The sequence below is a fragment of the Tetrao urogallus genome (genome assembly GCF_951394365.1).
Source record: "Tetrao urogallus genome assembly, chromosome: 2".
Classification (NCBI taxonomy): Eukaryota; Metazoa; Chordata; class Aves; order Galliformes; family Phasianidae; genus Tetrao; species Tetrao urogallus.
In genome coordinates, this window is record NC_136814.1 from 62,691,811 (window position 1) to 62,708,461 (window position 16,651).

At 35.7% G+C, this 16,651-nt stretch overlaps 1 protein-coding gene across 1 annotated transcript in view; it reads right to left on the reverse strand.

Annotated features, from left to right (window-relative positions):
- Positions 1 to 2,053: 2,053 nt before the first annotated feature.
- Positions 2,054 to 16,651, reverse strand: part of RFX6 (regulatory factor X6) — a gene marked incomplete at both ends in the record, with an annotated part of 34,656 nt that continues 20,058 nt past the window's right edge. The window contains 12 exons of the mRNA XM_079550132.1: positions 2,054 to 2,217; positions 3,434 to 3,652; positions 4,570 to 5,079; positions 5,615 to 5,824; positions 7,257 to 7,379; positions 8,490 to 8,607; positions 10,447 to 10,556; positions 11,685 to 11,829; positions 12,603 to 12,762; positions 13,542 to 13,591; positions 15,484 to 15,597; positions 15,691 to 15,768. Coding sequence (XP_079406258.1) covers positions 2,054 to 2,217; positions 3,434 to 3,652; positions 4,570 to 5,079; positions 5,615 to 5,824; positions 7,257 to 7,379; positions 8,490 to 8,607; positions 10,447 to 10,556; positions 11,685 to 11,829; positions 12,603 to 12,762; positions 13,542 to 13,591; positions 15,484 to 15,597; positions 15,691 to 15,768 — 2,001 coding nt within the window. The remainder of the gene's footprint in view (positions 2,218 to 3,433; positions 3,653 to 4,569; positions 5,080 to 5,614; positions 5,825 to 7,256; positions 7,380 to 8,489; positions 8,608 to 10,446; positions 10,557 to 11,684; positions 11,830 to 12,602; positions 12,763 to 13,541; positions 13,592 to 15,483; positions 15,598 to 15,690; positions 15,769 to 16,651) is intronic.

Genomic DNA, 16,651 nt, shown 5'->3' on the forward strand with positions numbered 1-16,651 from the left:
CAATAGTGAGATACTTCATGCTACTCTGAGTTTTGCAGTCATCATGATAATCTGCACATTTAATGGTAGACTATTCTTTCTTATCTCAGATGGAGTACAGATAAATTAGTTTATGTCCCCCAAGACAAAAAAATAAAAAAAATAAAAAGAACGTGAAATGGTGAACATAAAAAAATGACTGGAAATGACGCATATAAATTATGTACGAGTCACTATGTACCATCAACTGTGCTTTTTATGTAGGACTTGATGGACTAAGACTCTGTTGGCTAGTGGCTGTCTACTTCCTCTTAATTATACATATTTACTCATATAAATTCAATCATCTAGAAGTTTCCAGTTTAAAGTATAAGCTGTGCCATTTGTCTGTGAAGGGAGCCAAGCATTTCAGGAAAGTGGCATCTCTCTTCCCTTCTTACTACCCTTCCCCATCAAGGATTACTTTACACTGACTACAGATGGAATTTGTGTTGACCAGACGAGAATCCTGACTTTTAGAACATTAATATTAGGAGAAAATATATCAAGTTCTAAATAATTATGAAGAAATAAGAATTTTTTTTTCAGTAGTTCTTTCACTTGCTGTAAAGCCTTGCCGAACAACATATCATTGGGAATTTTTGTTGAAATTAAAACATTCCCATATCAGTACAGCATTTCAGTTTCAACATAAGACCTCACTGTGAATAAGGAAGAAATTGAGTGGGAATTTTCATCTTAATTACTGAACTGTGATACCTCAAATCTGCATAAAATATTTAGTATCAGGAATTATTCATGACTTATTCCTGTCAACGCTTCTTTTTTATTTGTGGTTGTTTTTTTCTGTTTGTTTTTGTTTTGTTTTGTTTCTTCTGCGGTCAGCATTTAATTACAAAAAACACTAAAGGAAAATAGACATGAAATAGCCTCAAACAATTAGAAAGTCTGGACTTAAATTCAAATCTGAATCTGATGTTGAGTCCACATGATTATAAAATTTTACCTGCTATTTCATGAACACATACTAAGAAGCTTGTTTTATAAGTGTATTCTTTTCTTTTTCCTCTTTAATAACATTAATATTCTTCACCTAACTTCCTCAGAAAAATATGTAAATGCATGTTTGTGTACAGAATGTCATGGCACTTGTAAAATAGTTTTTTATTAAAACAACTGATCTGTAGAGTTGCAACATATTTGATCATCTTTACTACCCTTGAGCTGAACATACACAGCTTTCCTGAACTCATGAAATACGATGGGCACCTTTTTGTGAATTTCCACCAGTAGAAATCTGGGGCTCAAACTACAAGTAATATTGAAAAATCTCATGACATTTTGTGCCGTAGTTTCACTTGTTTCAGTTAACCACTTACAGTAACGGGCTACTGACATTGGCAAGCTAATGATATTTGCATGTTTTGTTTGTTTTAAGAGAAAGCAGTTTACTTTAAAGGAAAAAAATCCCACAGTATGTTTTATTTATTTCCTGAGAACTTCCGCTTACACAGGTAGACACTAGACACTTGAAATTAATTTTCCAGAGCACAACAGTAAAAAAGTAAGAATTTGACTTAGTTTCATTTAAAACAGTAAAAACTGACCTTGTAAACATTTCCATAGGAGGTAGGATACAATTTGACAATTGTCAAATAAGAGAAAGTAAACAGTTACTCTGTTGTCCTAATAAATAGTGAGCAACACAGGCATTAAATAAACATTTTAATATAAAAGATATGTGAAAGACTAAAATATCGTTCTTAATAAATTAGGAAGAGATTCAATCATTTATTTACAAGTTAGTCTTGCTGTCAAGAATCACTAGCTCTTTATACTCATCCTGAACTTCTGACTGAAAAGCTGTAATGAGAACAATCCTGAGTGATTCACAAGTAGGAAAAAAATGGTGAATACATCTGCTTTGCTGCATGGAGGAGTGCTAAAATCTAAAATGGTTCATTTTTTATCTATATGTAATACTTCCGCAATCCACCAATACAAGAATTGTCATCATAGCCTTAACGTCTGAAATGGAAAAGTAAGCTTAAGACAGTGAAACGTCTCTCCCACTTCAGGTTCCTCCAGCAGCTGTCCCCATGAAGACTGTGTTAATTGGTGGTAAAGATGATACCATGTCTCTATTTGGTGGTTGATGGGACTCCAGATTTTCTTGAGGAGTGAAGTGACCAGATGTTCCATACATACACTGTGAAGATGTGGCTTGCATGTTTGAAGCTGTGGAAAAAAAACCAGTTAACATAATTGCAAGTTTTCTATCTACTGCATTTAACGAAAACAAACAAACAAACAAACAAGCAAGAAACCCAACAACAACCAACATCAAAAACACAATGTAATTTCATCTGATGGAAATCCTGGTCTACCAGGTGCACCATGTGAAGAATTGAAATTTCAACAGTTCTATTCTTCGCTGAATTTACTTCTACAACTTTTCTTTAGTGGCTCTTCATAGTTTCTGAGAAAAGCATGAGGGAACAAGCCAAAACTAATGCATCAGTGAACTCTGCTAAAAATGCATCTATGGGCCTGTGTATGAGCCATCTTTCATGAGAACTGCAAAGCTGTTTGCATTTGCTGTAATCATCTTTTCATACCTTGCACCATTCATGTCCATAGTCATTGATGGGACCAGTACCATCACCTAGCACACAACACAGCATACAAAAGAAAGTTGGTAGACACAATCCCCCTCTGGTGATTCTGGATTCCTCCCCCTGCTCTTTAGCTTCCTTAAAAAAAACTGACTATTAAATCCTTGCAAAGCCTTAAAGACGCAAGTAATGACTGGCCTTCTGCGTACGCTTAACAAGTAGTAGGAAGAGGTAACCTTGTGGACAAATGAACAGACTGTGCCTTAATTTACCTCTTCTGTGTGATACTTCAGAGTCTTTCAGGAATGCAAAGCCAAACTCAGATATCTTTTGTTTAATGTATATATCAAAAATTGGAGATTAGGTAATTTCACCTGTAACTCACTGTCAGTAGGAAATCTGTCTAATTCACAGAGTTATTGGAGAACAGGGAGGGAAGAGACTATAATACAGGAAGTGTACATTTAGACATTACTGAGCCATGATTCATTTGATCTGCTTGACAGTGAGGATCCTGAAGAGCCCTTAGAGGAGCCCAGTTCATTATCAGGTCACTTAATAGTTAAAAAGTGTTTCCTAATACGTAATTTTCTGCAATTCAGGCCATCCATTCCAATCTCGTGGACAATGAATCACAGTTCTCTTAAAAGGAACAAAGAGTTATTCAACTCACTGTCCTGAAAATTGAAGGAAACGTCACAGGATGCATCCCATGCACTTAGCTATTTTATTTGATACTGCATCTTAGATGCTATATATATATATGAGTTACAATTTATCTCTCAGTTCTTGTTAAGGTGCTAAAAAGTTCATTGCTCCTGAGTCTTGGATATACTTACGCATAGCAGTTCGACAGACAATTGAAGGTGAGGACTCTGTGTAGTATGAGCCTGTTTGCTTTCTTCCGCTATCATCCAAGATGTTCAGTGGATCATGTGTATCATTGTATGATGGCAATGGTCGAATGCTACTTACACTGCTGATTACAGAAACATGTTGATCCACCATTGATCCAAGTCTGTGAGATTCTGGATAATTGATATTGTTTCCATAATATCCTATTGACAGGAGATTGGAAAAGAGAAAGTAGAGTGACATCATTATTGAAGAGAAACAGTAGTGTAGGAGCCTGTGGTGAGTTGGAGCACAAGGTAATCGTTATTAGCTGAGTTTCTTGAGAATAAGGTTATTTAGTACATACATGGCCTAGTCACCTTAATATTGCATGCAGTGATGGACCCAAAAGGGGGACAGACAACTGCAGAGCAAAATAAATCCTAGTTCAGTCATGCTTTCATTACAGAATTGCATCTCTATTGTATCCCATTCTAAGTTCAGAATTAAACAGCGCCCTGCAACCAGTGGTCAGAACAGATGCCATGTGGACTCATATCAGTCATGTGGACTTGTGGAAGGGAGTTAAGCCTGCCTTCTGAAACTGACAAACAAGAAAAATACACACAGAAAAAAATATTTCATGGTAATACATACTTGTCATATACAAACTCACATACAAGCAATATTTCCATTGTGTTTTTTCCTCCAGAAGAGAGTGGTGTTTTTTTCTGACTACATCTTTGAAGCAGACTGTAGCAAAAACTTTACTCTTGAATTCTGGGGAACAGTTTCATAGTAAATGTTTTGAGAGATTTTCAAGAGATTGACACATGGCAAAGTCATCCTAGTTTCTCTTGTTTTGTGCAAGACATGGCAATGGTGATAGAGTAAGACTGGCAGAGGTGTAGCAGAGGCATTTGAGGTCAACTGAGGATTCCCCACAGGAAAATAAATCCTGAAGTAGCTTGTTAAGCTGCTTTACTATCTATGCATGTCATCAGAGAAGTAAAAAACATGAAGGTATAATTAAGAGCTGAAATATCTTCCATAGAAAAAAAAGGCAGATAGAAAGCATTTCGCTCCAGCAAGGAAAGAGAAACAAAAGGGAAAAATAAAATATTCTTAGTATGTTTTATACCGTTGGAAGCATTAGGGGGATATGTTGCTCCTGGACAAGTAGGTGCTGAGTTGCTCAAGAAATTGAAGCTTCCTGTATTCAGAAACTGCATATTGTGCGCATCCTGAGTCATGGATGAGGGACAATAGCTGGAAGGTGATCTGGCACTGTATGGAGTTACAGCACAACTGTTGTTGAAGTAGTCCCTGGAGAACTGCTGTTCACTCAAAGCATTGAATCGGCTGTGCTCCGCTCTGTGGTGGTAAACTCCTGAAGTGGAATGGGCCTGAGTTCTGAACATAGCCTGGTAACCGGAATTGTTTCCATAGTAGTTCTGATTGGTTTGTGACAAAGTCTGATAAAGGGGTTCTGAGTAGGAAGAGCACTGTGAATGTGTGGATAAGACAGGGCCTACACTCGGAGGTCTCACAGCCATTGGCCCCTGGTTGATCACACTTCCTCGGCTGACCAGGGCTGGTGAAATGGGTGGAGTCATCAGGTTACCAGTGCTTTGAGGCAGCTCCATCTGACCTGCAATAAATAAGCATTAGCCGTCACTAGTGTTCATACCGCAGTTCTTATGAATGCAGTGGATTTGTTAAGACACTAACCCTCTGTTGAAGTGCATGTTACCATCTGAAACTTTTACAAAGTGTATGGTTTGGCTCCTGCCTACGCAATGTAGGTTCTTTAATCCACGGCTTTGAGTTAGAAAGCTTCTGAATTCCATTTTCCAGATTGGAGACTGGCACATTCAGTGTGAAATCCCAGCATTTAAAAGTCTTGTATGCTCAGGATGTTTGTTCATGCCTCACAAGAATCTCATCAAGCCACGACGTGTGACGTGTGTGATTTTTATCATTGTATCACGAGGATGTACTACTGGCAGGTCTCTAAAATTGCCCCCTTCCATGAATCGGCACAGATGGTGAGCTTGCGGGATGTTACTACTAGTGGTTCCCATAAACACATACGGTCATTTTTCCTTTTACAGTAATGTGCTATTGTGAAATGAAAGACTAACAAGCAAACAAGGGAAGGAAGGACTAAGAGAACTGCTACATACCTGTCAGCTGCATATTCTCACCATCTCCTGAGGCAAAGAGATTTAGACCTGAAGGCATACTGCTAGGCTGACTAGCTGACAAGGACACGTAGGTTTGCTCCGCTAGACACTCATTTTTGACTGAAGAGTCACTGGGCAGAGAAGCAGTTTTGTTACGATTTGCTAAGAAGCAAGAGCTTGGTGATGCAGTAAAGGTGGCTTTGCTTGCATCTGGAATAATAAGTGGAAAACTCTTGGTGGCTGTTATGTGTGATCATTGCACATAAATTCAACACTAATACTGCAAATGAGATGTCTGGTTTGTTCATAAACTCGTTTTCTTATTTTAAAACACAGTGAAGCCTCCATTTCTTGTACACAGATGAAAATAAATATTACTCCAGCCTTAATCTTCCCAGATCAGAATGCATATTGTCTAAATCACATCCCCTCACTACAGATCTATGTAATACATGTCAATTGTATTAACAGCTCCTTACTGAAATCATCATAGTGTGAATATAAATCAGGTTTATTCTCTTGAAGTAAATGTCAGCAATGCAGTCAAGTAAATTGCACTGAAGCTCATGATACTACATCTTAAAGATTTAACAATGAGAGTTTTAGAATGCTTGAAGTGTATCTATTTTCATACAACATCTAGAACAAAAGCATTTTTTATCATCAGTAGTTTTCAGTTTTTTGTGTACTATTGATAAATTCAGTGGAAATTTTGTTATTTTTCTGGAAATCATGGCTTTATGCTACAGTTTAAAGGACTTCACCAAAATGTCTCAGGAAAAGGCAACTGCTACATAGGGCAAGGCTTTTCCTGAAGGATGAAGAGAAAAGGCGCAGCCATCTGCTGTGAGACAAATTCTATATAAGCTTGTTGCAGCACAGTGCAGATTAAACAGAGTAACAATAAGCAAAGACTTCAGTACTGATCACAGATGCTAATGTTAATCAACATAAATTCAGCAGAATCCAATGGAATTTCACTACATTTTGGGGGAGTAACTTGGACCACAATTTAATCCATGTCTTAGGGATCAAATGCCATTTCTTAATATTCTTTCATTTCATACCAAAAGACCTTGAGGATGTGTCCTCCAACTGCCTAACTCTGAATCTCAGTAGCTACAAAATATTAAGGATATTATTTTAAGCTCTTCTGTTTCTCTTCCACAGCAGTATTTTGGTCAGTTGCTAAATATGCCTCCAACCTTGTGTTCCAAACTTCAAGGGACATTCATAATTTGTTAACATTGAATACATTCCTAGTTTAATGTGTAATTATGTATTTCAGATTTGCCTGAAAAATTGGGTTGGGAATTTCTGCTCTTTGCTAGACATACTTCTTTTCACACCAGTTTGTGTCCCTTCAGCTGCAACTACAGGAGTGTTAGTTGCACCCATAATAATTTCCATGATCCTGTGTAGTAATATTTCCCCCCCCCCAAATTTATTCAACAATATCAACTGTGGTTGATGGTGGAAATGAAATGGTGAATTAATGGTCACAACCATTTCAGGTGGTTTTAACAATGTGACCTAAAACTACAAATTCAAAAAGAAAGAGCATAAGTCTACTTTTGTTTAAACAAATATGCAATTTTCTAAAAATGCAGGAATACATTCAAAAGAGCCAAGCTCTAGATACCTAAATTCTTCATGTATTTGTCCAGTAGATTCTGGAGTTCTTGTTCTTTGTCATTGTTGAACTGCGTCTCCATGGCAAGCAGGATGTACTCATCTAGCAGCATGCGGATCAAATGAAAAGAACCTTTAAGGAGGAGAAAGAGGGAGAGTAGCCAAGTTATCTTTGTGACCATCTCTCAACACTCTACAAGAAGCTGGTGAAACAAACAAATAATTGTGGACTTTAAATGACCTGGCAAGACCAACACTGGATAGTGCCTAACTTCTAGCTCTAATCTCTCTTTGCACTGGCCCACCTAGCTCAATTGTTTACTGTCCTGTAGGCTATTTGACCACTAATTACATCAAAGAAAAATACTGATGAAAGTGAGACATGCTTTATACTTGAAGAGGGCATACAGTGGAGCTAGATAAGACTGAAGTCTGCTAGAATGCCTCTGCTCTATTTCTGTTTGCTTTGTGCTAAGTAACCAGACAATAACTGGTGAAGTCTTCAACCTTATTTCAAGGATGTATCACATTAAAAATGTGTCTGTCCTTATAGTCATTTAAAATAGCTGCTGAATTTTAGATAATGAAGTACCTACAACTATAGAAATAGCCTGAGAAATGATACATTGTATTTAAAGTTAATTTCATTTGCTCTAGCATTTTCTATATTATAAAATACTATTTCTGAGAGTCCTCAAAAATATAAACATTTCTAAAGACAGACAAGTGAAACTTAATTTTTAAAAGCCACAAAATATTGATGAATGCACGCTCATTTCAGAACTGAAAAACAAAGCTGACCTGTCAAATTCTTTTTGCTCTTACAAAAACAAACAAATAAACAAACAACAACAAAAAAGCATATCCGCAATAACAGCAGTCTTTTTTTGGTCCATATATAAAATAAATAATTAGAATTTTCTGTCTGCTATTGAGATATGTAGTTATGCTCCAGTGTCAGATTAAAGCAAACAGTTTTTAGTTTGCAAATGGCAAGGCAATATCAAACAGCAGTTTTAATAAAAACTATCTTGAAAAATGAACATGAGACATAGATCACCAATAAATTATTATTATCATTTACTGTGAAATGTTAGTTTGAAAAGCACATTACAAAGTATCTGTGGCTTTGATAAAAAAATCTTTGGGCTAGGAAAGGCTCCTCTGCTGAGAAAGTAGCATAAGGTAGCTAAATGTTGGCACATATGTACAAAATGTAAGTGTTTTTACAAAGTCCAGGTACCAAAACTTGAGGCGTTGTTCAGAGTGAGGTTATGCATCACTCGAGCACCAAAAAAGCTCCATTTGAGAAGAAAGTCTTGAGCTCTCTTCTTTAATGACCTCCCATTTTGCTTGCTTGTCTGAAAGACAGAAGTAGCAGAATACTGTAGTTATACTAACTTGCTTTCTACACACAGGAAAGGAGAAAGGAGAACTGAATATGCAGGCTCATGTGGCAGAGGGAACCAAGCTGCCTGATTTAAACTGCCTTCATAAAGTCTGTCCTAAAGTGACAAACAGTAGCATTCACTCTTTTCAGTGCAACCAGAGTGGAGATCTGACCACATTCAATGAAGTAAACTGCTTACTGCTTGGACTCTGCTGTAGCCTGAAGGAATATAAAAAAAACCTCATGTTCTAATACTGAAGATGGGAAATGGGAAATAGTTCTGTATGTGTATAGTTGTAAAGGACAAGAAGAAAAAATATCCTCTGGTGCCATGTTATTCCATACAAAAGCTAATGGAAATTAGTCTCTTTACTTCATTGTAATCTTTATAATACTAGCTAGACTTTCTCTTATAAAATGATATGCCTATTATTGTAACAGTGAGGCTTTTAATGCTGCTCACTTCATACTCTGATTTGCTCATGTGGTGAAAATATGCACTGTTGCTTTCTCAAATAGCAAGTAAAAGGGAAGTGTTGTGCGAGTTTGAGAGTAATCATACTTTAGCATTAACAGAAGACAACAGTGGAAGGATTACATGCTCTGTAAGTGCTCAGCTCCTACCCAGTGGATTTAGTATGATATCAGGACTTGCTGGTATTTCCTACTCCTAATTACAGGAGAACAATGCTAGGAAACATACCTTTTAAATTTAATAAAATAGTATTACATAGAAGACAATGAACAGGAGGGTGCTTCATTGTTTTTACCTGGCTTGTTAACTGAGAATTGTGTTTTGAAGTTGGAGAGTCAATTTTAGACTGCAATCAATCAGTTCTAAAATAAACTGTGATTGCTCAGCCTCAGTAAGAGTTTTGTGCCTATACAAGTGCTTCTGAGAGTTTGGTTAGGCTCTACTGCCCTGACTCACCCAAAACACCTCACTGTGCTGCTCAGAGCTTATAGTAAATGTTTGTAAATTCACAGAAAATATTAATGTACCCAGTGAAATTTGGGAAAACAAGAAAGGGAAAGTAACAAGTCAACTTCTGTGAATTGGCAGAGGCACTCTTCTGCAAGTCAAAGCTAACTGCACTCCTCCTGCACCCATTCATGTCAAGGTAGTCCCTAAAGTGGTAAATAAACTATCATAGCATTACCAGACAGGATAGGACCTGATGAAAATACAGTCTCCAGAGCTATTAGCAAGCATTATCACATGCTACATTTCTTTCTGATGGTTTACATTAATTCACAAATTGGGTTAATATATCTTCCTTGAGCTACAGCTGAAAACTCAATTACTTTGTTCTGAACTGTAGTAGAATCATAGGATTGCTCAGGTTGGAAAAAACCTTAAAGATCATGTTCAACTGCAACCTGACCATATCATCCTAACTCTAACAACCCTCCACTAAATCATGTCCCTGAGAAAGTATGATTATTTGTAATTATACATGTATAAAATATTTGTGATTATGAAGTATCTCATAAAACTGGTTAAAAAAATCCCGTTAAAAGTCTCAATTACCAAGTTAAGCACCTTGTGAAGCTATAACATGGCATCTTCAATTCTGGTCTGTAGAAAGCCTTCCACAAGTTATCTACTTCTGAATCCACCTATTGCACTTAACCTATATTACATGCAGTAACATCTCAGTAATATGAAAGAAAAATCTGCTACTCTAAAGAACAACTTTGGCTCACCTTACTTAGTTTTTCACAAATGTAAAAATATTCAACAGCATTCAACATGATTAACTAGAACTAATTACGTAGTCTTGAGTCAGGTGGAATATCTAAAAGGTACCTTGATAACCCTTTGCTCAACCACAGTATCCAGCCATTCAATAAATGATTCCACAGTGGCATTCTTCTTTAGAAGGTCCTTCAGTTCTTGGAATACACTAATAGAGTCATCTACCATGTGAAAAAGGAGAATATATCATTCCATGTTCTTCTGAACATGAGAAAAAGCCACTCATCAGCTGTATGACAAAATTGTAGCATCGAAAGGAAAGGCAAAGAATTAGAGCGGTGAGGAAATGAACTGCTCTTCAGTGAAGTAAGCAGACACACACATCTATTATGCATATATATTTTACTTATTTTAGCATTACAATGATAACATATAGTTTTACAAGAAAATAAAAGCAAAAAAAAAAAAATTGGATGTTTTAAATTCATTTTAATGCTCATCCTTGAAAACCTACCTATTACTAAGTTTAGTAGAACAGCTTTATCTGTAATGTGACAGACTTCTATAATGTCTTTGGTTTCCTTTACATTTTACAAGTTAACTTCTTTATTTCCCATTCTTGAGAAAGTGCCTGAATAGGATTATGATTCATTATGTAAGAGAACAAACTTTTCTGATCAAAATAACAATACATAGAAGATAACACCTTGCTATTATTCTTTCAGTTCTCCAAACTAGTCACCATACTTCCCATGGCAAGAATTATCTTTTAAACAACATCTCAATATCAATATCTTTCTCAGAAATAAGCGTATATAAAATTAACTGCAAAAAAAATTATCATCCTCTGCACTTGTACTTCACTCAATTTTTCTTTATTAAAATAGCTGTTATACTTCATAGAAAGTTACGTTTTTCTTTTTTTTACAGATCAGCTTTTGGTCAAAAATAAAAACAAAAACAAAGAATGTAATCTAGCCTGAATATTCATGAAATTAAACTATAATTACATGTGATTTGGGGGACATTTTTCAAGAATCCATGCTAATACTCCCACATGATAAGATAGAACTTCAAAAGGGATTTTATTACAATTAGCAACTGACATGGAAATGATTTTTTCAACAACCATTTAAAATCATCTATCTAGGATGATTTCCCAGCACAAGCTTATATTTTTGTAGGACATGCTAGGGCAACAAATTGGTTTTCTTGATCTAAAGTTAATGATGAGCTAGATCAGAGAATGCAGTGTCTTTGTGTCTCTTCTCTGACAATCTCTATGTAGTATGACATGGAATGAAGAGTGAATTTATTTTAACATTACAAATATATCACCATGGACTTACATTCATTGTAGACCTCTCCATCAGGATCTGTACTCCCTGAGACTGCAAGGAGTGCCTGAGAGCCAATACTATTCAAATCAACTTTTTCGATGTCTGACACCATGGAATTCACCACATGCTGATCAAAAAGTGCTGGCCGAGCAATCTGTAAGAGAAATCAAGACAAAATTCTGAGAAGCTTCTCCTCAGAAAAGAATCAGTAGCTGTTTTTTTCTTAGCTGTGTTTACTGGAGGTCAGATGAAATAATATTCTCTTTCCATTAGATTTCTAATATTTTTGTTATGTACCTTCCTTTCCTGATAATTTTCACATCACCCACATGCTACTTTTAAGATTTATACAACAGAAGTCTAAATCAAGAAGAATATATGGTGCATCTACAGTTATACCTGAGGGTTGCTCCCTCAAAAGATCGCTCCATTAGCACCTAAGCTCTGAAAAAGGTACTGTATCCTTTTCAACAATCTACTAAATCTTCATATGGAGGTGCCTCCTAATTGCAAATATCTGCATCCTACCAACTCAGCCTTGGAACCTTCAGCTGTCTATCACATATTCCTTGCAGTTAAAATTTAGAAGGGATAAACTCAATAAAGGACACAGTGGACAAGACAGTGAACCTTTGCAAGGCAAGAAGGTACTAAAGAAAATTCTCATATGTTCCACTTTATCATATGATTGCCAAATACTCCCACGATAGTAGTTCACCATAACCATGGTCTTTTCTCTCTTTTCTACTACAAAATTTTGAAGATCTGTTTATGGCCTCTTCGTTCTCATTCACCAAAAACTGCAAGGCATAAGTCTTCCATGGCTGAAGCTGAACATTTAAAATACAAAAAATTAACATCTGCTAGCCAGAAAGATAAACAGAATATAATTGTCAATCTTTCATGTACAAATCTTATTCTGTTTACCTGTGCTAGGTGTAAGAACGATGTCTGTCTTTTCAGGGAGGAAACAAATCTTCGAGCAATAGGCAGTTTCTTATCCATCAGGATTTCTGGTAGATTTTCCAAAGAGGAAACAACCCACTGTTCCCAGTTTTTTGCAAAATTTCTTATATCTGCCAGTAAACTACAGTAAAAAATGTATTTTAGAGAAATACTAATAAAAGATTTATTGCATTTGTTTAAAAATAATTCACAGAATCCTGGACAGATCTGTGAATTACTCTTCGGGTATCCCTGAAAGGAAACAGGAAATGACTGATCATCAAAAGGCCAAAACTGACCAGGTATTGATCTGTATCCCCTCTGAGAAAAAAATGTAAGCTATCTGCCAGTTGAAATGGATTGAAAACAATTAGCCTTAAGAATAAACCATAACAAATCCAAGAACCTTTACAGGTGTCTGAAACTCAAGATCTTAGACAGACATAAGACCCCAAATATGACAGCCTCCAAGGGAAAGGAAAAGTGAGAAGGTTCAGAGGTATCTTATAATAATCCTCTTCTAACTGTTTTGTTGAAAAAAAAATGCTTAGATACCATGAAGATGTGTACGATACAAACCTGAAAAGTATTCTGAAAAAAAAGAGATAACAATTATTTTTCCTCATACAACAATAGCATATTTATTTCTTTTCTGGTCTTCCAAGGCTTTAGTCTAGAAGAAATTTATTTCAAGATATTCAACAAGCCAGAAAACAGAACATAAAAATACTTTCTAATATTTTAAGGCTCTTCTATAGCTGTTCCCACAGCTGATATTATTTCGCCATACTTACTTTACTTCTCTAAAAATGAGCTTAAATATTGTGAGAAAAAAATCTCTAGATTACAGAATTTCTGCTATTTGTTCTCCATTTTATTGGGATATGACTATCAATTAGAATGTATCATTATTATACCTACCTTTCTGGCATTTCTTGCATTGTTGCAGGGATAAGTACATCTGTAAGAACCTTCAAAAAGGTAACATAAAATGATATCAAACTTCCACTGGATACTTCATTCTATTCAATCTTGTCTACTTAGATTGTAAAATGATAAGGACAGGGAATTTATACAGAATAAAGCCATTCAACCTACAGTCCAGATTTCTCACTGTATTCATCTTTCTCCCATCACAATTACATAGGTGTATATGAGATCTTTATACAGCTAGATATTTCCCACTCCTAATGTATGCTTTCTTGCAGCATGTTACTGCTTACAGTAGATCTGCCTTACAGTAGAGCAGTCAGTAGAAGTGAGGTGCCTAACCATTTTGACTTTTCAGACATCACTGTTAGTCCCAATATAAAGCAGGTACTCAAGAGTCTCTCAAGTCCTCAAACACTATTAGCTGCCTGACTCTTCCTACTGTCGTATTGCATGTGGCATTGAAGTTCTTCAGAGTTTGACAGATCACTTACAGCTAACTGTGGTATTATGGAACTGTTTTGGCAAAAAAAAAAAACTCTGCCAGCTGACATGTCTTCTGGGGCAGCTTATTGCAGAAGGCAAAGTTGTTAGATGACCTATATTGTCAAAATATTTTTCCGTTAAAAATTCAAATGGTTTGATAACAACACAGTGGAATTCCTCCTTGGATGTGCTAACAAGAATGTCTGAAATAATAATAAGAAAGTAAAGGTGAAAAACAGAGAGAAGGGACAATGATAAATTCATGAACTTTGCACAGCTCTTCTTTATCAAATTTCTAATTCAGAGCTCCTCTAGCATTTAAGTGTCCATTAGATTAAATATTTATTATCAACAAAGTTAGTATTGGATCTACTGGGCCATAAGATTTAAAGCAGAAAAAGCCTTACAAACACAGTGTACAATATATCCTCTACAAACAAATTAGGCATAATGACTCATTTCTGGGGTAGTAAATACCATCTTCACTGTTAATTACTTTCTCACTTTATAGCTTGATATGTTTCTAAGAAATACATATTTTCTTCCCTTGGAAATTTCCCCTCATTGTGCATTAAAGAATGACAGATACATAATAATAAGGCACTCAGTGCTGAACAGCCTCAAGTTTCTTCCTTTGACTGCTTGGTGTTCACTGTTACGCCATTAATTATTTCCTCCATACAGTTGCAAAAATGTGTTAAAGAGAGGATGAAAATTATTTCCTAATTAAACAATATACTATTTAATAGGAACTTAAGATACTTCACACTTATTAGTTAATTATTTAATTGTACAAACTAAAAACACAAGAGCTTTGTTAATTTATTTTTACTACGGTCTAGTCTTACTTAATTGTGCCCTTGCAATTCTCCTTAGTTTCACTAGCACAACTATATGTGGGATCATGCTAGGAAAAAGATCTAAGAGCTCATATTGCACAAAAATTCTACAAAAGAATGTTTCTTACTATTTTTTAAAAACCTGAACCAGCTCAGAATGCAGCCAATTTAACAGTTTTGCTGATACATCTAACAGTATGGGAACAGAAAGGAGTGCTAAAAGGCAAGAAAAGTGGGCACATCTTAATTCAGTATTATTCCTGCTCTGTACCATGAAACGTAGCCTCTGAGTAGTGGATCCACAAGTGGAATCACACTGCAATAGTATTTTATGTAAAAACATGACTTCAGTTTTCATTCAGGTTTAACTTATTCAGCCTTGTCAGTGAAGCGCACAAGCCTTCTTTTAGCTGAATTCAAAAAGCAGGTAAGGATTTCACAATTAGAGAGCTGCTTGTAGTCATGGCGTTCTTCTCCTTGCTGATTCACATAAACAGATGCAGAAAGCAGGCAATGACATCCTGCTGTTGTAACACTGACACTGTTTTTACACACATAAAAGCTATAACGTGGCTGAGATTATCCATGCAACTAAATGCCTAACCTACCTTATACAGAATCGAGTCACAAACGCAGAAGATGTCAACAATGATGGGATTCTCAAGCAGGGGAAGAAGATGGTCAGGCATTCCTTGCCAAAAATGTAATAAGAAATGCTGAATCTAAAGGAGTAAGAACCAGAATTATGGACATACATAATGTTTTCTTAGCTCCCTATGTATATATACCAAGAATGTGTGTTCAAACAATCTTACCTCTTCAAAGTTCCCATTAATTGCATTGTCAAGGACACACTGACAGTGTGTTTTGTACATCATTATAAGAGTATCTACCTATTTTGGAAGAAAGAATAATTAAACAGAGTTTCTTAGCTCTCTCCTGTATTGCAATTGATATCTAGGTTTCTGCTTTCTGTAGCTAGAATTTAAACATGAAATATAAAGTGTATTACAATGCATATTCACAAGTAGGTTCTTCAGAAGCAATGACATCACAAATCTTTATTTTTTATCAACACCTTCAAGTTTCAACGTTGCTGCTAGAAGTGTAGTATTTGAATCCTTACGCAATGCGAAAATGTGAATATCAAAGTAAGGCAATAGCTAGATTAGTCAGTCAGATGGTAAATTCACCTTTCTGAAAGCTAAGATTAATCCTAAAGAGTAGTGCAAGTTAATCATTAGGCTGCTATAGGCGTCTATGAGTGTTCTGAAACATCATCTAGTTGGACAAATGAGAAAATAGCTGCCAGTCATTTGGTCAAAGTTTAATCACTGCCTTACAGGAACTGAACTTTAAAAAGCAAAACTCCCTTTCATCTCATCACATTAATTTATCAAAGTGGAGCGTTCCCTTATTTTAAGAACTCCACAAAGTTAATACAAGAGTTTGTAAAAAATTACAGTAAATTTTAAAATTTGTAATAAATTATAAAACAAGAATCTTGTAAAGTATTTTCAGGAAAGAAATATGGACATTAGCAAAACCAATCTTACTGCACAGAAGCATGGAAAGTTTTACTACAGCTTTTGAATATCTCCAGCAAACCAAAGTCGGGTTTTGAATGAACTTCAAACAGCTTTTATTCCAATAGGTTGAGAACACAGATTTCTTTGGAAATTGACCTTGCTGACTTTCAGAGCTGCTTCTGTAACTACATATATTTTAAGAAGTGGAGCAAAATACGAGATTCAAGAACAGTATGATAACTTATTG